At 40.7% G+C, this 23181-nt stretch overlaps 2 protein-coding genes across 2 annotated transcripts; one reads left to right on the forward strand and one right to left on the reverse strand.

Annotated features, from left to right (window-relative positions):
- Window positions 1–4649: 4649 nt before the first annotated feature.
- sult5a1 (sulfotransferase family 5A, member 1) lies at window positions 4650–7336 on the reverse strand (the record flags this gene model as incomplete). Its single annotated transcript, XM_080843374.1, has 6 exons — window positions 4650–4771; window positions 5221–5401; window positions 6227–6324; window positions 6426–6552; window positions 6730–6938; window positions 7198–7336. The coding sequence occupies 6 exons, from the start codon at window positions 7334–7336 to the stop codon at window positions 4650–4652; spliced, it is 876 nt and encodes a 291-aa protein (XP_080699500.1).
- A 3101-nt stretch (window positions 7337–10437) lies between these two features.
- dpep1 (dipeptidase 1) lies at window positions 10438–18824 on the forward strand. The gene is made up of 10 exons (XM_080843350.1): window positions 10438–10975; window positions 11410–11536; window positions 11996–12128; window positions 12512–12662; window positions 13138–13207; window positions 16117–16293; window positions 17083–17167; window positions 17265–17340; window positions 17569–17704; window positions 18096–18824. Exons 1-10 carry the CDS (start codon window positions 10845–10847, stop codon window positions 18282–18284), a joined length of 1275 nt encoding a protein of 424 aa, XP_080699476.1. The 5' UTR covers window positions 10438–10844; the 3' UTR covers window positions 18285–18824.
- The last annotated feature ends 4357 nt before the right edge of the window (window positions 18825–23181 follow it).

Raw genomic sequence — 23181 nt, forward strand, 5'->3', positions numbered from 1 at the left:
ATTGAAACAGCTCTCATTAAGGTTTGTGATAACATAGCCATTCATACAGATTAAGGCAAAACATCAGTCCTGGTGTTATTGTTTGTAAAAAAAAGAGTTCTTACGAAAAACAACTTTCATGCTCTGGTCTGGACAGGAAAGGGTAAGTATGCTTCTGTTAAACAGGAGTGGACAGGGTTTAAATGGCATGCAAATGTCATGCTTGTCTCGTCTCCCACGTTAAGTAATCACCTCCTGATGGCTGCCCTGACCCCACCCCCCCTTCAACAGCTTCACTTACCAATATGTCAGTTCATGGGCTACTGCATCAGCTAAAGAAGAGTGAGAAGCATATCTCTCTTTCTCTTATTCTCTCCCTCTCTGTGTTGCTACTTTAGCCATCACACGCACAGACTGGTGTATTCTACAGCAGGATCTATTGCCTAAATTGCTCACTGATTCAGTCCCCCTCTCTTGCTTTGCTCATCCAGCGCACACAATCATGTCTTACTCCCCTGGTGATCCTCTCACCCGCCCCCACACCCCTGACAGAGGGCTTTCACATTTAATCAGGATGAACTCCTTAAAGCTTGGAGGCTCTCCCTCTCTCTTCCTCTTCCTCTCTCTCTTTCTCTCTCACTCTCTCTCCCACTCTCTCGCTCTCTGTCACTCTCTGTCACTCTCTCTTTCTCTACCTCTCTCTCTTTCCCTCTCACTCTTTCTACCACTCTTTCGCTCTCCGTCACTCTCTCTTTTTTTCTCTCTTACACACACAAACACACATGCAAACACATCCGCACATACAGACACACACACTGCTATTGCCCATGGCTTCCTGCAGACATGTGAGGGAAATAAGGGGGTGTTGTGTTGGCTAAACAACCACAGCATGTCATATAGTTGCCCTTAGTGTCCCTGCAATGGCCACTGGCCTGGCCCATGTGGCCTGTGTGCTCACTGAGAGATGGACGTATTTGAGTTGGGAGGGAGTTACGGCTGACATGTGATCTACACTTCACTGAAGCGTGGTAGGTCAAACATTCGTACAGGCTTTGCATGGAGTGAGCCTAAATTAACCTAGAAAATGCACACCCTGTCTGCAACATTATCCATCAGAAGAAAGCAAAGTGTGGAAAACTGATTATAGAAATGCCTCTTCACTGTAGCTACCTGTTTTATAGCAATTATCTGATGGCTAAAGTTTGTGGCAGGCTACACTTGTGTGTGTGCTTGATTACAGACTGTTGGCACATCACAGCATATGGCTTGCAATGTCAATTTCTGTTGCAATCAGTCTGACATCGTTCAACAAACATAGTTTGACTATCCCTTTGCTCAAGCATTTTTAAAAGCAGTTAAAAAAAAACACAAGAAAAAGCAGGAGGAGAGATTGTTCGTGACATCAGTGTTGGTTCCACCGTAACAACTCAACATAAAATCCCCACAGTTCTCACTAGATATGGTATGAGGTTTGCCAAGACTTAACATCGATTGCAATGAGCAAAGAAAACACATTCAAAATTGACACAGTGGTGTAACGTAGTTACGACGGGCCCAGGTGCAGGCTATTATGACGGGCCCTAGTCAGTGGCACAAGGCAGTGGTTCCCAAACATTTGACAGTCCTGTATCCCCTTTTTATGTTTTTAACCGCTGCCACACCCTCCCTACCTGCTAGTAAAGAATTGAAAACAGAACATGTAAAGGACCTGTGCCATAGAAATGTACACAAGGGAACAAGTACCCAATCAACTGCATCTTTTGGGTAGCTCAAAGGAGCTGAAGTATATTTCCTTGGAAATCTGTTGTCCTCACTGAAAAGCACCGATGAAGGAGTTGAGGGTTTTCAAAGCAATCTTTGTTGGATGAGAAATCCAGTAAGGTTCTTGCAATAGACAAAATACAGAAGCATCTGATGAGGAAATGACTACAAAAGGAGAGAATACTTGCAGAACATGTTTCATTCCAACAGCTGCGTCTGTCATTCAGAATCTTTTAACTATGCGCTGATACAGACAATATGCCAACTCTCCAGCGGTCCTATTGTTGCTCACAGTCTCCTCGGAGAAACAATGTGCTCTGACACACAGCTATACAAAACACTTTTGAATGTTTCATCCTGTCACATTGTGTTCCCATGTATTCTGCAAACTCAGCCACATCCTGTCAGTAAAAGAACACTTTCACCAATGTCTTGGAAGGAGGAAACGTAGTGACATCCCATCTACCACTTCTTGAACTTCATTGTAAAATGACCTGGACCAAGGTAGAACCATTAAATGGTAATGGTACTGTGATAAATCCCACAGTATATCAGAACAAATAGGGTTCTATATCTTGTCTTCAGGTAGTTTTGAGTAGACTTTTGTGTTTGAGGTGGTCTGATTTTTTTTCTCACACAAAATCAGTGGATATGTGACATATTAAGTGGTTTGATAATAATTGTTTTGGTTCTTTTTGGTGGTTTGAATGACGTGCTCTCCCTCCTTCCAGACTCCCCCTGCCACTGTGAAAGAAGAGCCATCTAAACACTTTTCAAGTTCTCCCTCTCTTTGGGGCGAAATATCCTCTAATCACAGGTTTCGCACTGGCCCACCTGTAGTCAACAGTAGGTGGCCCTCCCTCAGTCTCTGGCTGTTGCCTCTGTTTGAGGCCTGAGCGCGGTGGCACTTCCCTGGGGACAGTGATGCGGCTCTATTCCTGTCCTGGCATCTATTATTGGAGCCTGCATCACTTGCTCTCCTTCCGCTTAGCTGGGCCCGTCCGACAGGCTTTTTTGTTTCTCATTCAATTTCTTCTTTCCTCTGCAGGGAAGCAGAGTCTTTGAGCAATGAAGAGCACACACCTAAAGACACCTGACACACAAACAGGGACTTTTGTGCACACAAACACACAGACACATGCTTTCACACACACCCACACACACACACACACACACACACACACACACACACACACACACACACACAGACAGACACACACACAGACACGCAATCAGACACACACACAAACACACACACACACACACACACACATGCACACACACACACTCACACACACACACACACACACACACACACACACACACACACACACACACACACACACACACACACACACACACACACACACACATAGACACGCACACGCACACACACACTGCTATTTGCTCCTAAAATGCAAATGTCAAGTGTCTCCACTTATTAGGCCAGGTGCAACACTCCCTCTGAACCCTATTGAAAGAGTAAGGAGAGGAAGACACAGAGAGAGACTGAATCAGAGTTAAGAGAACTGTCAAATAAACACTCAGGCTCTCAGAGGAGCTTCTCTCCCCTGTGCTGTGTAACAGCAGCAGATGGAAACGCTTGTGCTACCTTTTCTACACCTGTTTTTCATAAGAGGGTACCCCAGGACAGGTGGAGGCAGAAGGGGTGGGCAGGTTCAGACGTCTGTGGTGGGAACAATGAGAGATCTACTCCTTGAGTGGCATGAAGAGGAAGTCTGACCTTCCTTCCACTAACGAATGAGCATGACTGATGAGCAATACTGATGAGCATGACCGTTGAGTATGACCGTGACGGCTTTTAGCGTCGACTGCAATGATGATGCTAAGTGCTGCGTCATTCGTCAACAATGGAAAATGACATCCACAATGAATGATTTCACCAACAGAGCAGTGGCAATGGATAAATCTACAAATTGGTGAAGAGAGTTGTCTTCCCTTTTTAAGAAACGCTTGTGTATGTAACTGTTGTAACATTTTCCACTCAGACAGATAAGCTGACAACCGAAGCTGTATACTTGAAATGTTTTGAGAGGTTTATCAGCACATTGTGTTACATCCTGGTATGAAATGCGGCGTATAAATAAAGTTTGATATTATTTGATTTGATATCAATTAAACATTTAATTAATAAAAAAATAAGGTAAATGCCAAATATGTATTTTTTTTTCAATCAGGTATTCATTGAGTTTATTATGATAGCATTAAATGAAAACAGACAGAGAACAATAATAAATACAATCATAAAACATAAAATCATCAAGATCGAACCAAGGAAAAATAAACAAACTAACCAAATATTGGCAAAATATCAGTCAAGACTATCGTTACTAAAAGCAGGAGCAGTTCTAAAAATGTATTCAAGGGATAGATTGAGGGGCCCAATACGGTCTCCGTGAAAGACTTAAGGTCAATAAAGATTTTATTTATTCAAGACCTTAGTAAAGAAATAAAAAAAACTGCTTCTCTCTCTCTCTCTCTCTCTCTTACTTATTTACACAGAGGCAAACAGCGAAAATGTCTGGTAAATGATTCAACTGGAGCGCTTGTTCAGACAAGCCTGGAGGTGTTTATTATTTAAAGATTCAAGAGTCCTGCATTCATTTAAATATGGTGCCCTAATTACTTAATTCACAAAGAGTCAACCATCAACAGCAGGTCTCCATGGGAAGTTTGCTCAATATACGATATTTCACTTTAACATACATTAAATATGATACTGATACACAACAACAATGTTAAAGTGACCTTTACACTTCAAATAGCTCTTAGTCAGAAGTCTTAGTCCGAACCTTTAGGGACAGCACCTGGAAATCTGGGGACGGGAGATGTCTTAGCCTTCAGGGAGGATAAAGGGGTAATGCGAGAGCCAGAAACATGGCTGTCATCTACACATCTGTATTTGTCCATGTCGACCTCAGGTGAGAGTCCTGCATGTGTGCCTCATACACCGCATCAAAGACATGACTCTGATGTTCATAAAGTGTGTTCTTCCAGTCTCCAGTCTTCCCTGAAATAGAAAACAGAAACTGCCATGAAGCACAACTCATAAAGGGCCTTGGGTGATGGGTGAATGATGGGTAAAATGTGCTTCTGAAATTCAGTTTCTTTAAACCCAATATTGGTTTAAATACCATCACCAGCAAACTGCTAGCCCAATAAAAGTAAATGGAGGTCTACCACAATTATTAACTGATCGATGCTGGGAAATGATTACCATCAAGGTGCAATCAGAGGCTCATTGCTGATAGCCATAACCGGCCTCTTTGGAAGTGGCACCCTCCTCTGAACAGGATACTACATCTAGGTCACGATTAATTAAATAGATAGCCCTGTGAGCCATAATTCCCCAACATGTCAGATACATTAATGAAACTAACTGCATGTCATAAAAAAGAGGGAGTGCCCTGTTCGGTTCACGCTCACTGTTTGTTGTTGTCAGGACAGCTCAAGTCTCACCTTTCCTCATGAACTTCCCGCAGCTGTGGTCCATGATCTCCTGAGAGACGAGCGTGTAGTTGACCATGGTGTTGTCCCTCATGGTGTTGAAGCTGCACTGCTTCTGGGCGCAGTTGATCTCTTCTTCCACCAGGGTGCACTGCAAGAAGCCGCTCACCCGCTGTAACGAGCCCTGCAGGTTCTATCAGGTGAACAGCACATGTGTTAACCCTCCTGACAAAATACTGATAGAAACATTAAGAGCTCCTCTAAACCTGCTTCTTGACAGATACTTATAATAGACAATCTTAAATAATCTAGTGGCTCATAAGTGTAGCTTGAGCATTATTAAATCATATTGTTATTTCTTATACCTGCGTGCTGGTTTAGAGAAGAGTCACCGGATGAAGCTTTTTTGTAGCAAGATAAGTTTACTTAGTAAATGATGACACAATTCAACCATCAATGCAATGCAGTCACGAATGATACAGAACATCAGATAGTTGGAGAAGGCCTTCTGCCCAACACAAGAAATGTTCAAGTTTTTAAGCCTAGTTCTGTGATGTCACTCTGGGCCTTACGAGGCCCCCCTCGCATAATCATGCGATGGTTTCATATCATAATCTGGCCCCCTCTGTACACAGTTAAAACACAAGATGTTTTGGTACTTTCCGGTCTGCACATTAAAATGTCAAATGTTTCTTCCTGTCTGTTCACACCACCCTTTCTTATACTGTTAATTACCCTTTCTCACACTGTTGAGAAATACTGCAGGCTGAACACTGATGTATTCTTGGTTTTCACATATTTCCCATGAACCTAACTTGCTGTTTTATGTATGCTATAGTTCATCAAATATTGATTTTATCTTTCAACTGTCACGAATCAGTGCATGACAGTAGATTAGTTCTGTAAGGAGAATTTGCCTAGTTCTAACTGAATCAGGGGCAAATGTCTTTCACTTATTTCGATCTTCCCACATCCTACTGAAAAATAGCCTACATTAATACATCAGAGATAACCTTACCTTGCACATCTCTTCATATGTAATGAAGAAAAAGTTTTCAATGTTTTTCTTTGGATCGGTCCAGCCTTTCACATGATCAAACCAAGATCCATAGTGCACTACAAACATAAAGACATCATGAATATAAGCAAGACAAAGAAGTTGGGAAATCAATGCCACCTAACATACAAACACAGGAGTGAGTGTTGTGTCTGCTGACCTTCTCCATTCAAAAAGTTGCTGAGAAACTCCTCAAAAGACCCTGGCTCAGGGAGAAATTTGGCCATGTTATGGAAGTGGTAATACGACACAGCAACATCTCTGGGGTTCCTTGCGATGTATATCACCTGGAAAGGATGGAGAATTGCAAGTCAGCAAAATGGATTACACTTCTCTGTATTTATAGGTATGAAATACTCTGCCCTACATAAGTCAACACGTACGGCACATAACCCAAATGTTGAGCATGGACATCTCACAGAGGTTGTGTGAAGGGTGTTTCCCTTGTTTTCAGATGCACTCACTTTTGCTTTGGATCCTCTGAGGGCTGGAGCCAGTGTGTGGTAGGGCAGGTGAGTGGTGAGGATCCGGGGTCCCTGGGTGGAACTCAGGACGTGCGGGCAGTAATACTGCTCCAGCCATGGGGCACGTGCCCAGTTCGGCAGGGTCTGGGAAGGAGTGGGGTCTCCATGACTGAAAATTAAAGTCACCATCTCTTGCATCCATGTGGTACCTGGAAACCGAATGTAAATATCCATATTACAAACTTAAATATACCACAGAATAACACAACAGGCTGTAACAATTTCGGTTTAATATCTATTGTACGAAATGTCTAGGTCTGTTTGGGGAACGGAGATAGTGAGACAAAGACGGACAGAGAAGAGGCAAGAGAGTGAGAGAGAGACAGACAGATCAAGTTGATATGCCACTTTAGTTTAAATTAGATCCAAGGCTGTAGCAGATACAAGCAAAGTGTGCCATTATCTTACCTGATTTTGGATAGGAGACAATCAGCGTGTCTGAGTCCTTGAACTGGAACTGGGTGGCATAGTTCAAGGAGTCTTGAGTATGGAGGTGCCCTGGCAAGGAGATGCCGTGAAAAGTCTCTGTCACATCAAGCCTAGACATGTCTCCTGTGTTTGAGGGTGTGTGCCTATGGGTGTATGTCAGTGAGACTGACAATTCCAGCAGCAGGGTATCACTTAAATATCCATCACAAGGTGTGGGTGTATGAAAGGAAGTGCACTCGATACTTCCACTCACTACTTACTGAGAAAATAATGGGTTTGCGATTCCAGGGAAGCTTGCTGACTTTGTCTGTTATTCAGAAGAACAATAAAACCAGCCACACCCGGGGTTCCATTGACCACATGCCTCCCAGTCTAACCAGGTGTTCCACAGGTAAATGTGAGTTGTGAAATTTTTTTGTGCCTTTTTTTTATCCCTGCATGTATAGAACATTATACACAGTCTTCTAAGTGTGAAGGTCAGGTCAGACTAAAGTATCGTGACGAACTGCAACTACTTTAAACCAGAAACAAGTGATCTGAAACCAGGGGTTTGGATGTTGGGACGTCACTAGGACCAATATTTCCACAACAATGGATGGATTTCAATTGTGACCATTGGAAAAACAGTTTCCAGTCTGCATTGCAGTAATAGTTCGTATTTTTTAACTGTGAAAGAATTGTAGAAAATATCTGTTTCTACAGTCATTAGTTTACCTTTCTGTTCTTTCGGTTAAGTCCAGAGGAACTAATTGATGTAGAAAGTCAGTTTCTTTACAGTAATTGAGGTAAACAGACACAGGTCTAGTCTCTGTAGGGATCAGTTATTGAGGTAAACAGACACAGGTCTAGTCTCTGTAGGGATCTTCTCCATGTTGTCAGACACATATAATAACATTATGAGCCTGTCAGTGGTGAAAACAAGCTTTGATGTTTACTTTGATGTGGATGCTCGCCCCATAGGATTACACTCGTTATTGTCCCTAGTCAAAATAGGACCCCAAAAGATTAGGATTTTAAGTAGTAGGCACCACATGACAGTATACTGTCTCTGAGAAGCAACACCTTCTTCAAGAAGGGTGGAACTGATTAATTGAAGACATAAGGCCAGTAGAGGCGCTCACACACAGATCCATATGGCCCAGTATATGGGAACCAGAGGAACATAACTAACAGCACAATGTTCTAACCACCATGATCTCAAAGAACAGGACAAGCCACAGCGATTGTCTACTGCCACTTGCTAGAGGGAATACAGGGCAGGCCAACTAATGAAACAAACCATGATTTGTTTAACAAAGTACTAGTAATGATAATAGTAGTAGTAGTGATTAGCTTTTATTCTGTAATTACATTAGATTTAGATTTAATCTAAACATTCAAGTGAAACTCAGGGAGAGTGGAAAATCCAACCTCAACCAAACATTTCCAAGTAACTGCAGAGTCCACAAGAAGTACACCCAGGTTAAAAAAAACATAGCATTGTATTGCTTTATCAAACTTCCCTTCTTTCCTGAGAAGTTGGAGGCCAAAGCCACAAACTATGTGAGGCGATAAAAAATGTTGCACTTCAACATTGAGCACTCACGTATTCTTTTAACTTCCACTTTGGTGCTTCTACACACCAAAAATGTCAAACGTAACTACAGATAACAGGTTGCACGAAGTACAGAAAACATAGAGTTTGTACCGATAACAAATTGGTTGATGTTAACAACTTTCCATGTGATGTGAGATTATGTAAAGTGACGCAACACCAACTCACAGAAATATGTAAGGTTCCTCTAGATGGTAATTTGTATGACTGGTAATGGAAAAGAGAGACCTCTGAGATAAGGTCTTGATGATGTATTTCCCTGATGTAATGTAAGATTAGATAACACTTTCAGTGGTGATAAAGAACTGCTGTCTCCACTGTTCCTGCAAGCCAACAGGACACATGCAGTATATTGAGAAATATATTTTGATCTATACTTTTAACATAAAATATACAATATTTATGACATCTCTCTAGAACCAGAAGCTTTGCAGGGAAGGTGAAAAAAAGTTCAGTTTCATGACATTGATGATATTATTCTGAAATCATACTCATAACTCAGTTTAGTATCAACTGGATGAGTGTTTGTAAACATTTCTCAAAATTACATTTGCTTGTGTTTCAATCTTCTATGGGTAACATTTGTCTTTCTGTGTGCTAGTGTAAGCTCCTATGTACAGGGTCCTCATATATAACGCATGAGGATTGCCCTGTAAAGCTAGTATAACTAGTAGCTTTTGTGTGTGTAATAAGAATTTGTGTGTGTAGCAAGGAAATATAGCCTTTGCTTTGGCACTTGCATACATTGTCTATATACGTAGGCTACACTTTCAGTTAATGTACCTGTCCCTTAACTAGCAAAGGTAGTTACCATGACAACATTTCACAATCTCATTTTGACAACAACAGAGAGATAAATATTTTATAGCAATTTATTTGTCAAAAACACACACATGGCATGCATACTAACATATGAAGTACTTGGCACAAGTTGTGGGCAACTTTTACTGAGTAGGCAGAGGAGGGTGCCCTGGAACTCTGCCCTGGTAAATGTCAAACAACTTTTATTGATGTTGTATTAGAAATGATCCGAAATGCAAGTGTCATTGTGTAAAGCACGTCATGTGAAATAATGAGGAGAACTAGGATGATTGTTTTTTCTTGTCCTTGAGAATGCAATGTGCTGGAACAGGGATACTCTTATGTTTTTCTTTTGACGCTCCTGTTCTTCTTATCTCTGTAACTCTGTTAAATAGACACTGCCTGTGAGAGAATTCATCCGATTCTCACAGACTGCTTTGGTTCACTCTGTGTGTTTCTGGTCCTTCTGCAGAAGACTTATCAATGTATTACATCAACAATGACTCATAACACCTCAGAAACAAGTGATTAGCCGGGTCAACTGTGTATTTTACTCAGTGACATGAGGTCATGAATAATGCAACATGGGTGAGCCACAGTTGGAGATTGTTTTGCTGTAACAACTTTTATCACTTCTCATTTTGCCTTTTTCACATGAGTCAACCACTGTAAGGTTGTGTGTGTCACTGATTGACTGACACAACCCTCAGTGACACCTCCTCTGCTTTGTTTTACGATTGCAGTAACCTATACTCACATTTCCCGCACCAGGTCATCAAACTCGGAGCCTATCTTTAGTGGTCATAGCATTGAAAATAGACTCCGGTCCTGAGAGGTCACCCAGCGCAGGCTCCCTCCATCTGACATTCATTAACAAATGTTTCATACAAACGCAAAGTTTTATTGAGATGGAACAGCAGTTTTCAAAAATGTAATTGAGGTGTATTGTTCTCAAGATTCCATGACAATCTGGATTATACATTAACTGATGCACAGCCTTTGAATTTATGTTTTGGGCCAACTGAGCTGAAGACATTCGCTCTCGAGACCCGCAGAAAAGGTGAACAGAAGTGAGCAACAGACACAAGGCCTAAGAAAGGAGTCGGAGAAGAAGAGGGGAGTCGGAAAAAAGTCTAAAAACTGATACGTCAACAAGAGGAGACTAAACCAAGGCGTGTCTGAAGTGACTCTAAAAACAGCATAGTTGGTGTCCAGAGGGAAAAACATCAGTATGCTGTCCAGAGGAATGCGTCGTGTGTTTGCACTGGCTCTTGTGCTGGCACTCACGGCCAGTGCCGAAGGAGCCGAGACACTCGGGGAGCGCGCTCTTCGACTGATGGCTGAGACTCCACTCATAGATGGGTAAGACACAACTAAACTCAAACTGCTGTATCTAACTTTGATGCATTATTCCATTTCATTTGCAAAAGTAACTTTTTTTCTGGTAATCCGGGGGTTAACGGGGTCCGATGAAATGGGACAAAACACAGTAGAAAAGTGTCAGGAGAAAAACATTGATGGACGGGAATACAGAGCATACAATGAGGTAGCTGACAGGTTGGCTGTTGGTCTTAAAATATAAGTTTTTCATAAATATGGTGTATGCATATATCTGAATGCATGATGAATGCTCTTGCACATGTGTACATAGTCAGAATTTTTCCATTTCCAAAATGTTATTGAAACTTCAACAATGCCAGTCTACTTTTACAGTGTGTCCAACCTGGCAGTGGCTAAATGATGTGAACTATGCTTCTGCTGTGAACTGCACGGCCTTTGATCTCTTGCTCCCACAGCCACAATGACCTCCCCTGGCAGATAAGGAAGCGATTCAACAACCAGCTAAACTCAGTAGACCTCAACACCCTGAATGGCACACACACCAATATTCCCAAAATCAAGGCAGGACGACTGTCTGCACAGGTGCTCAAAGTGACAAACGCACACACACACACACACACACACACACACACACACACACAAATTAAGTACAAAGAGTAAAAAAAAATGTATGGACACTGACTCAGTACACAAAGTATAGAAACTTACTAAGGAGAGTAGGGTAAGATGACCATATTTTGTATGGTTGCCCAAACAGGTGGTGGGTCAATTTATCCACTGGCTCATCTTACCCGGCTCTCCCCTACTGTGAAATACAAACAGAGAGACTACAAGTGCCTCGTGTCATACACAGCATGCACACAAACCAATACAGGCCAATACCCTCTCTCTGTCACACACACACACACATTTCCCTCTCTCTGTCATACACACACACACACAAACAAACACATTTATCTCTCTCTGTCATACACACACAAACACGAACATGCACACATGGTCTGAACAGTCTCTCATCATATTCCATAATCTCTCTCACAGTTCTGGGCTGCATACGTCCCCTGTGAGACACAATACAAAGACGCTGTCCGACAAACGCTGGAGCAAATCGATGTCGTTCACAGAATGTGCAGCACATACCCACAAGACTTCATGTTTGCAACCAGCAGCGAAGGTGAGTGACAGAACTGATGTTTGTGAGTTGAAACTAACACTATGCATAAATGAAGGCAACCTTGTAGTGTGAATATATAAACTCCTTGCCTTTACATCACATTGACTACAAACAAGATGACAACCAGTGTTAGCAGTGTTACATCTACCGAGATTATTTGAATATAAAGTTTAGCACTCATTGTAATATGCATTAATGATGTTGCTTTTCGATGGCCTTTTTGAACATTTATCACACTTGTAGACACAGCATTTACATGAACTGAATTAATTCTTCATCAAAGGATAATGTGTTAAACTGTTTTTTTTTGTCAGTAGCTTTAAACAAATGTGTGTGACAGGTGTAAAGTGTCATATTTTGAACACAATGCTCCCACACCACAGACATCATGACCGCCTTTAGAGAGAATAAGACGGCCAGTTTGATTGGCGTCGAGGGAGGGCACTCCATTGACAGCAGCCTGGGCACACTTCGCACCATGTATCAGCTGGGCGTTCGCTACCTCACCCTCACCCACAGCTGCAACACGCCCTGGTGGGTGCCACTTCACAAAACGCTCTAGGATTGGAAAAGGATTTACCACATAGCTGAGTCTTTTCTGTAAGCTGTATGGGTTGATATGATGATCGCACAAATTCATACAGATTAATGTATTAATGAGAATACATTAATGAATAACAAATAGCAAATGAATGTGATATTAAGAGGATGGCTCTGTAGGGTAAGCACTCTTATAAAGAATAGGAAGTTTGAGCGCAAAGTTCAAATCCCCGCAATCCCTCATGTGCTAGACAGAAACAATAGATGAAGTATCTGATAAACTACACTGAAACTACCTGACTCGCTTTGGGTTAGCCAGGGAGATTCCGAGCGTTGAGTGTTTTCTACTGAAATAAGATAGGCATGAATAGAAAGGCAGAGGAAAGTAAGATAATACACATAACTGATACCTAAAAGCACCTTTAACTCCATTTGATGCCATTTGTTTATTCATCTTCCCTTTCCACAGGGCTGACAACTGGCTGGTGGACACCGGAAAAGATCCTGAGGAGCACAAGGGCCTGTCTCCATTTGGCAAGGTTAGCTAATGTCAGACAGTGACAACATTGTGTTAAGTAAGAGGAACAGCGATTTCGCCTCAGTCAGTTACCATGAAATTTGGGGAGAAGTAGTACTACCACAGTCAAAGAAACAAAGTGCTTACATCAGCTTATGTGCGTCAGAAGACCGTCACTACTGAGTCAAATGTTGTATTTCTATATTTTCTCCCTCTAGTGTAATCAGTGACCCCAATGGCCGTTTTCTCGTAGTTTCCGGTTCCCTTTTTCAAAAGTCTGTTGTACTTGTGGATGTTTATGCCCCTAACTGGGACAATTTTCATTTTGCAAATAAGATATTGTTATACCCAATCTAAATACACACCAGCTTATTTTCTCCGGAGACTTGAACTGTGCTATTGACCCATTGCTGGATAGGTCCAATCCCAAGCAAATATCTTCCGGTATGGCCAAATCCTTTTCACTTTTCATGCAACAGAGTGGTTTTGTGGATCCTTGGAGAATTGTGAACCCACTCAGTAAACAATTCTCTTTTTTCTCCCATGTCCATCATTCCTTTTCCCGTCTAGACTATTTCTTTATAGATAACTCCTTTATTTCAATGATCAAACGGATTGAATACACCGCTATAGTTATATCTGATCAATCACCTGTGTTGTTGGATCTGGGCTTTCCTTTAACCATTAGAGAGCGACCTCCATGGAGATTTGACCTACTTCTGCTATCAAGTGAGGAATTTTGTAGTTTTAACTCAACTTACATAATACATTCTTGACGATTACTGAAACTGATTCTGTTTCATATTCTGTGCTGTGGGAAACCTTGAAAGTGTACTTACGAGGTCTCATAATCTCCTATAGTTTGTTTGCCAGTAGGGAATGTAAGAAGGAAATGCAAGCTCTAGCGCAGTGCATTTTAGAACTGGACAGGAAATATTCAGAGACTCCCTCTGCTAAATTATATAAGGAGCGGGCTGATTTGCAGGCGAAATTTCATGATCTTACTACCAAACAGTCAGAACAACTCATTCTTAAGACACGTGGTCTCTACTATGAATAAGGTGATAAATCAAGCCAGCTAAAGGCTCATCAATTGAAATGTCAAGCCGCTTCTCGACTTATACCCCTGATAAAAGATACCCACCAAAACACCACAAACAAGCCAAAAGAAATGAATAATATTTTTGAAGACTTTTACTACTCTCTTTACCCTTCTGGATTTCCCTCTGATACAACAGATATGGAGCACTTCTTAGATAGTTTGGAAATGCCAACTTTAAACTCTGATGCATCAAAACATTTTGATCAAGCTCTTACACAAGATGACCTTAAAAGTGCCATCATGGCAATGCAGAGCAATAAATCCCCAGGCCCTGATGGCTACCCAACACATTTCTACAAGAAATTCAAAGAGGAGCTCACACCAATCCTTCTGAAAATGTTTCAGGAATCCTTGAAAAATGGTTCTCTACCCCCCACCCTTTCACAGGCGTCTATCTCCCATCTTCTTAAAAAAGACAAGGATCCAACCCATTGTGGATCCTACCGCCCCATCTCTCTTTTGAACGTAGATGTTAAAATATTGGCTAAATTATCAACATGCAGTTTCTCCCTCAAATAATTTCAGATGAACAAACAGGTTTTATTCAAAACCGCCGTTCCTTCTCTAATATTCAATGGCTGGCTGCTATAGTTTATTCACCCAGTTGAGCCACTCTCTATTGCACTTAATCAACATCTCTATTTCAAGGCATTAAGAGGGGGGACATGGAACACCGTGTATCTTTATATGCGGATGACCTCCTGCTCTATATTAATGATCCTATATTTAGTGATCCCAGCTTTTAAATCAGTTTGGAGCTTTTTCTGGTTATAAATTATATTTTCTAAAAAGCATATGCTTCCCTATTAACAACTCAGCTCTACATATTCAAACAGGATAATTTCACTATCCAATATCTCAAGATGGTTACAATTGTCTAGGGATACACATTACTCGCTCCTTCTCCTCTCTGTCTGAAGCTAACTATGGCCCCCTAGTCAATCAAATTAAGGCTGACTTTGAAAGATGGCGCAGTTTACCACTTACCATGGCAGGGAAAATGCAATCTGTAAAGATGACAATACTTCCCAGATGTATTTATTTATTCCAATGCCTGCCAGTCTTTATACCCAAGTCATTTTTTAAATCCATCAACAGTTTATTTGGGGGAATAAGATTCAGAGAGTTAAGAAGTCCATTCTCCAAAGAGATCGTGAGGTGGGGGGATTGGGCCTTCCAAGCTTTATCCATTATTATTGGGCATCCACTATACAAAAGATATTATTTTGGCTCCATCAATCAGATACAAACTGGTGTCTACTTGAGGCTCAGTTTTGTCGTTCCACATCTCTCCAAGCTTTAGTGTATTCCTCCTTGCCAGTGCAGCTCTCTAGATTTATAAACAATCCTGTTGTATTGTCAACTCTCACATTTTTTAATCAATTTTACTGTCACTATAAGCTAACATCAGCATCGGTTCTGGGCCCGATTTATAAGAACCATCTACACTCTACACTTGACTCAACATTTACACAATGGAGTTTGAACGGTCTCATATATATCAAAGACCTATATACAGATAACATATTTTTGTTTTTATGAACATACTAACTGCCAAGAGGTGTATGGGGAGGGTGGGTGAGGGTAATCTTGTTCGTGTTTATAAAAAAAATGAATGACAAAATGAAGGGAAAATGCTTGAGATACTGCTTGAGACCTGTATTGTGCAATTCCTTCAATAAATAAATTATATTAAAAAAAGTAATCTAATTTAAACATAATTAATTAATTAATTAATTAATTAATTAATTCACTTTAAGAAAAATAATGAAGATGTCAGATGTGTTTGAATGGCACACATTCATAAGGCAAGTTTTTCCCTCTCTAAGCAACTGATCCTTGAGATGAACCGTATGGGGATGCTGATAGACTTGGCACATGTCTCAGAGGCAGTCATGAATCAGGTCCTGGAACTCTCCAAGGCACCGGTTATCTTCAGCCATTCCTCTGCCTACGCTGTGTGCCCGAATAAAAGGAATGTTCCAGATGACGTACTCAGGAGGGTGGTAAGTGAGCGGCGTGGCAAACACAGACAGAACAAACTGGTCTGTTGAGACTGCAGTCGGGACAAACATCTAAGAAAAAGAATGGGCGAGCCACGGTGGACTATTAACGAACAGAGAGTACTTATTTAAGACAGTTACATTCAATTAAATGGGATGATCAGTAAAAAAAAATCTGTCAGTCAGTTATAATGATTTATTACAAAATGTGGTCACTATGATCACTATGAATGTGACTACAAACACAACTCGAAACTAAAATGTATTATTATTATTATTATAATTATGAATAAACCTCCTGAAATCATCATATGCATAAGCACTAAGAGCTAATTGCAATTAGAAAGCTCTATTATCAGGTATAATATCATTAGTATCAGTTATGCATGCCAAGATTTTAAAAACTCTTCGTGATTCCTAAGCGGTTGTGCAGTGGAAGTGAGGCCTCTCAGAAGTGGTAAAATCAAGAACAAGATTTTAACTTTGGAGTGATAACCTTGACATGGTGACAGAGAAGAATGAATGCTGACGCACATTAAAAAAAGATTGACAAAGGGTAGCTGAAGAAGAGAGTGGAGCGCTAACGTCATACTGATAGTCAAGGGCCACTTAAAGGAGATAGCTGGGAAAATGAAAGCTTGTTTGTTTTTTTCCAGCACAACTGAATTAATATAAGCTTCATAGAAGAGGTGGCTTCAATATGTTTTTACCTCATTTCTTGCAAGAAGTTTTTCCATCTTTCATAAAATGAATTATTCTTGAATTATAACATAATGTCATAATCTCTTCCAGAAAGAAAAGGCTGGGATCGTAATGGTGAACTTCTACAATGATTATGTTACCTGCAGCCAAACAGCTAACATAAGCGATGTTGCAGGTGAGTTCTGACATTGAACATAAACTCACCCATGAAGAGAAAAGTCTGAAACCACAATGAAGTGATTTTCACCACTTTACCCCCCCTCAATACATAGACCATTTTGACCACATCAAAAAAGTGGCTGACGCTTCCATCATTGGTTTTGGAGGGGATTATGACGGTGTGACTAGGCAAGTGTTTTTATTTTACACCACACTTGTGAGAAAAATATATTAACACTTTCCAGTTCCTTTGAGGCAAGCTTGTACTAGAGCTTGATGAATAGTGATAGTACACACACTCTTCCTCACACAGACACACAGACACACACACACACACACACACACACACACACACACACACACACAGACAGACACACACACACACCCTTAAATAGCTCTCACTCTGCGATGTGGCAGGGTCCCTGAAGGACTGGAGGATGTGTCTAAGTACCCAGCCTTGGTGGAAGAACTGCTGAGAAGAGGCTGGACAGACAATGATGTGAAAGCTGCACTGGGTGAAAACCTGCTAAGAGTATTTAAGAAGGTGGAGGAGGTAAACCCCCCCCCCCCCCCCCCCCCCTCTCTCTCTCCACTTCACACACTGGCTCATTCTTACACACACACACACACACACACACACACACACACAAATACATGCTGTCAACAGACTGACGGGTATTGTTTTACCAGTCTGTTTAACCAGCCTGTTGCTATAAACCTTCTTGAATACGTCATGACCCCACTGTTATGGGGTCACATAAAGTGGAGGACATGCTTCAATACAGCCGCCCACACCACTACACACTAACTTCTTTACAACCATCATACTGTTACAGTAGCCTATTAAATTATAGTTTTTCATCTGTTTTACCAGCAGAGCGTTTGAATGGCACTTCTTTGTCTTTGACCTTGGTGGGTCATAAACTACTATCTGTCTTCCACAGGTGCGTGACAGTATGACCAGCACCAAGCCAGATGACCTTCCTATCCCACTGGAGGAGGTGAAGAATCCTTGCAGGACTGTCTATGGCTACCCCAACCCCCCAGATAGTGCAGGCTTCCGCTTTGCCAACAGTCCCTTGGCCCTGACTCTGTCTCTGCTGCTCACCGCCCTGCTGGCTAAGGCAGTCTGAGGCACTCCCCTAGTGGACACTCTTGGGAATAGCAGTATTTATCTGACCATCTGATACAGGGTCCTTGGGAGATTTCACTGGCTCTTGGACTGTGTTGATGGGTCTCTCATTGGTCTTCCACATATCTTCCAAGATCTTAAGAGGAGGAATATGTTTTACTGCCAAAGGACTTAACCATGTGAAATTATGGCTTTTCGTACTTCAACCTCATTTTTTAGATTAGATTACATTTTATTGTCATTGCACAGAGTACACGTACTGAGACAACGAAATTCAGTTAGACAACGAAATGCAGAATTTTGCAGAATTTTGTCAATTTGTACTATTGCTTATTTCAAATTCCAACAAAAAGTGCAACAAATATGACACTGTGGATGAAACAATCAATATATCGCTACTTGTTTATATGGTTTTCACGTCAATGAAGGATTTTTAAATGACAAAATAAACTTTTCGTTGATCCCTACATACCCCAAATTATTATTATTTTTTTATACAAATTTCGTTGTATGCGAATACAATGACAATAAAGGCTTTTCTATTCTACATCTGCTATGGATCTGGATTCAGTTCAGTTGTGGCAACATTTACATGGTAGTACATGAGGCACATTTTTTTAACAAGGCCAATGGAACTTTTATTTTATGGTCAAATATAGCAGCATGTGGGTTATGTCATTACATATTTTTTCAAACAATTTGGTGCAAGAGTGACCTATTTTCATGTGAACCCCTGGAGTTCTTGGGTCCACCAGTTTTCAATATTGGAGGAGGACACTGATTTGTTTGTGTCTATTTGGAGCAAGGTGCCTGCTGAATGACACATTTCTGTCCTTTAACTAAACAGAGCAGGGGGAAACTGATTGTATGATGAATCACCAGCATGTAAAATTATATCACAGTGAATATGCTGGATGAAACCCCGACAGGCAATCACAGAAGTTATTATTTAAACAGTGGCCTCCTGAAATCTACATATGGCTGATGAGGATACAGAAAAAAATATATGAATAATAATAATATTATAAGACATAATTACCTCCAGCAAGGAGGTTATGCGATCGGGTCCGTTAATTAATTAATTAATTTATGTATTGATTTGTCCGTTTGTCTGTCTGTGGACAAGATTTCTCAGAAACTACTGGGCGGATCTTTCTGAAATTTTCACAAGAGGTGGATCTTGGTCCTGGGACATCCCCATTAAAATTTCAGGATGATCCGGATCTGGATCCGGATTCTGGATCCGGATTTGTGTACCTCCTTGCTGGAGGTCAGAAATCTCGGATTGCTCTTGTTACATTATGTCATGATTGACTGTTTTGCCCCAGTCAATATAGACTCTTGCCTGGGTAAGTGGTTAGTGAAATACTATAGCTCAAGCTGCTTTGCAACATTCAAATGACATACAATTAGGAGAGGTTACTGCTTGATTAAACTGCAATACTTTAGTTGAGTAGCAAATCTGGAGTCTCGGATGTTACTCATTCTGTATTTTCTGTCATTCATGTCCTATGCCCAAAGATATTTTGAATTGAAATACATGGAAAACAATTGTACAATTTCACTACATAAAGTTAACTGATCTCTTCAATGTAACTGTAGGTTTTTAACATTTACAGAGGGCCTTTGACTATAGACTATAACTCCTTTTTTTCATAGAATCATTGATGCCTTTAAAATATATTTTCAAAACAGAGGCAGCTGTTCGGCTCAAAGTATTAGTATTTGTGAGTTCCCAATAACACACCGCAATAACCGAGAATTTCATGGTTCGACATTACTGTGGAAGGTGTCTTAAATGGATACAAATGAACGTGTACATAAGCATAGGACAGGACTGCTTGGCGAATTTCAAGAGGTAGTGATAGGTTCAGAAAAGATCCGATTCTGAACGAAGGGAACTGAGTCATACTTGAGAGCTGTTCTTTTCATAAAAATGTCCTCGCCCCCGAAAAAAGAAAGAAAGAAAAAAGAGCAATGAGAGGAAGGGAGTCATAAGATTGGCTCCCTTCAAAGAGCCGCTATTCCCATCACTACAAGTTCTGGCTTGGAAGGCTCTTAGGTGTCAAACAGATCGCACAGGCCTAATATCAGCACAGGAAACAGTATTCATGATGAAATACTTGCCGACAACCGTTATTGGCCTAATTTCACGGTGGGAGAAAGCAGAGTACATTGTACCACACTGTAAATACACTGTTCGAAAACAGCCATGGAATTTTGAAAACATTATGTTGCACTAGACCAGGGGTTCTCAAACTTTTGCATGCTGGGCCCCCCTAAAGCTAGTTAGGGGTAGTTGGGGGCCCCCCCCCCCTGCGGCCCGCGATCTGCCGCTCGCGGCCTTCAACTACACCACCATATATAGATAGATAGGTGGTAGATAGAAAGATACTCTTTGTCCTGGCTTGTCCTGTTAGGAGTCCAGTGCCAGAGGACCTCCGGGTCCTACTGGGTGTGTACCTTGAGAGCATGTCTGTTATATATGCAGGTGCATGACTATGGAGTGATTTATAGACTAGTAAGATAATCTTGAAATCTATTCTGAAACTAACAGGTAACCAGTGCAATGATTTTAATACTGGTGTGATGTGTGCTTTCTGTCTTGTTCTAGTGAGTACTCGCACTGCTGCATTCTGTATTGTTTGCAGTTGACTTATGGCTTATTTTGGTACACCAGACAAAAGCGAGTTACAGTAGTCTAGCCTGCTAATTACAAGACAGCTAACATGTCTTTAAGGTTGTGATTAGAGAAGCCAAAGACCATGTTGTGATTTTTCTTAGCACTGACTGGAAGTAGGCCTTATATTGAGCTTAAACACCATTTTACAAACAACAATGTTATCAACTAAATGCAAACAAACATTAAGGACTCTCATCAGTGGATTAAATGCAGCTGAGCAAGTGGGGATATTTGAATATGAGGTTAAATAACTCTCTAAATTAATATCATGATTAACATTGATATGGTCCCATCCCATGACAGTTATGGAGTAATGGCGCCATCGTGTGGTTTGAAAAAAAAGAAACTAAAATCTTTTAAAACTGAATGCAAAACCCTGGTGCCTTCTACTCTACATCGGCTACTTCACATCAATTAAAATGTTGCTACAGACCAGCCTAATTGATCTAGGGTTAGATCAATTCACGAATTCACGAATAGATATGCCTACATCACCTAATGGTAGCATAAGATGAGAGACTAAAAATTATATTCGTTGGATATTGGTGTGCACTTCAGTTGTGTCACTTAGCTACATTTTAAATTCATTAACTCTATTTCCATCGAAAAAGCTAAACTGGGGAGTTTATTCTCTAATTACGTCTAAAGTCGTGCGATAGATCCGAGAATTTGATAATTACTTCATCGATGTACATAATATAAATTAGCCTGTTATAAAACATTGCAGATAGATTCATGAGGCCGTCTACTTTATGCCATTATCTGACGGTAGATTACACTTGAGTTGACGACACATGGCCTGGTGTTGCTTTGGCAACGATGATGGTATAATGACACGTTCCAGAACGTTAAAGTAGAACGTTAAAGTAGAACACACAAGAAAACGAAATCTTGAGAAAACCTTATCGAAATCTCATTCAGAGAGCGCAAACATTTTGAACTACGAAGACTTTAAAAAGATATTCTGTTGATTTTAAATATGGAAGGCCACACTGAGGTAACTTATGTAAAGCAATTTAGGTTACAGATCACAGAACTATTTTTTTTCTGCATTTATATGTCACCCAAGTAATTTAACGAAATTCTTCATTGTTTAGGCTACTTTTAAGCTTGGCTGTACTACTCAATTTTTATAACTGTTTCTGAACACTGCATATTTTGCACCGAAAACTTTCCTTTGCTGCCATGATCTACACCATAGATTATTTTAGCTGGCAAGGGATGTTTCTTCCAGGAGAAAATAGGAATTACCCAAAAAAATATCACTTTTTAAATCATACACTGCGTGTAAAATAACTGTTTTAGTGAGTATATTCTGTGTATAACCCTTGTGCTCTGACTGACAAATCTCTTGCAGAGGGAAATGCTTATGATCTTCATGAAGCTTCTACAGCAGGGAGCCATAAAGCCCCACTTCTCTATGTATGATATGATCGAGTATATGATCTGTCAGAAGAGAGAAGCCTACATGGAGAGGTCAGATAGAAAAAACATATCCTTTAAAATGTCAAAGTCTGCTAGAATGAGTGTGTACCAGAGAGACTGCCCAGAAAGATAATTTTGTATTCATCCTTTATTTATAGGTCCTGTCAATTGAACGGCGTTGTCGATGGCAGTTCTTGTCTGGTAAGCAAAAGTGATCATAATTATAATACAGTCCATCTCTATCAACTGAAGCTGAATATTAAAGAACATATGTATAACACCTTTCAATCTAGTAGTAACAATGTTTGCCTGATAATGTTTACTTGATTTAGATGATGGAGGTGAAGGCACTTATTAAGTTGCTGGATATCCAACGGGAAATTGAGCAAGAGCTGATGGTGGCTAAAGAGTGTTCGCCCACAGCTCTATCTGTTCCGTAAGTAACTTTTAAAAGTGAGAAACATGGTTTAATGTGCCATTTTGTGATTCAAAATTAATATTTTCTTTTAGGTTGTGTATTGTTTCCCTTCATTTATAAAATTTTTGATTGTGGATAATATACTGCATGTTCAAATAAAAGAAAACATTTTACTTTTCAGTAGCGAGTCATCAGAAGACAGCAGCTCATTGAAAGCGGTTCAGATGGCAGTGAAGGTTATGGGCTACCGCTTTATCTATCGGCCATTTGCCCAAGAGCACTATTTGTCCGAGGTGGTAGTGGATGTCGTCTCGAGGCTGGTCCTTGTCATGGAGACCGACCCAGCAAATGCTGCCCTGTCTGGGTTTTTGA

Source organism: Sprattus sprattus, assembly GCF_963457725.1.
Source record: "Sprattus sprattus genome assembly, chromosome: 8".
Lineage (NCBI taxonomy): Eukaryota > Metazoa > Chordata > Actinopteri > Clupeiformes > Clupeidae > Sprattus > Sprattus sprattus.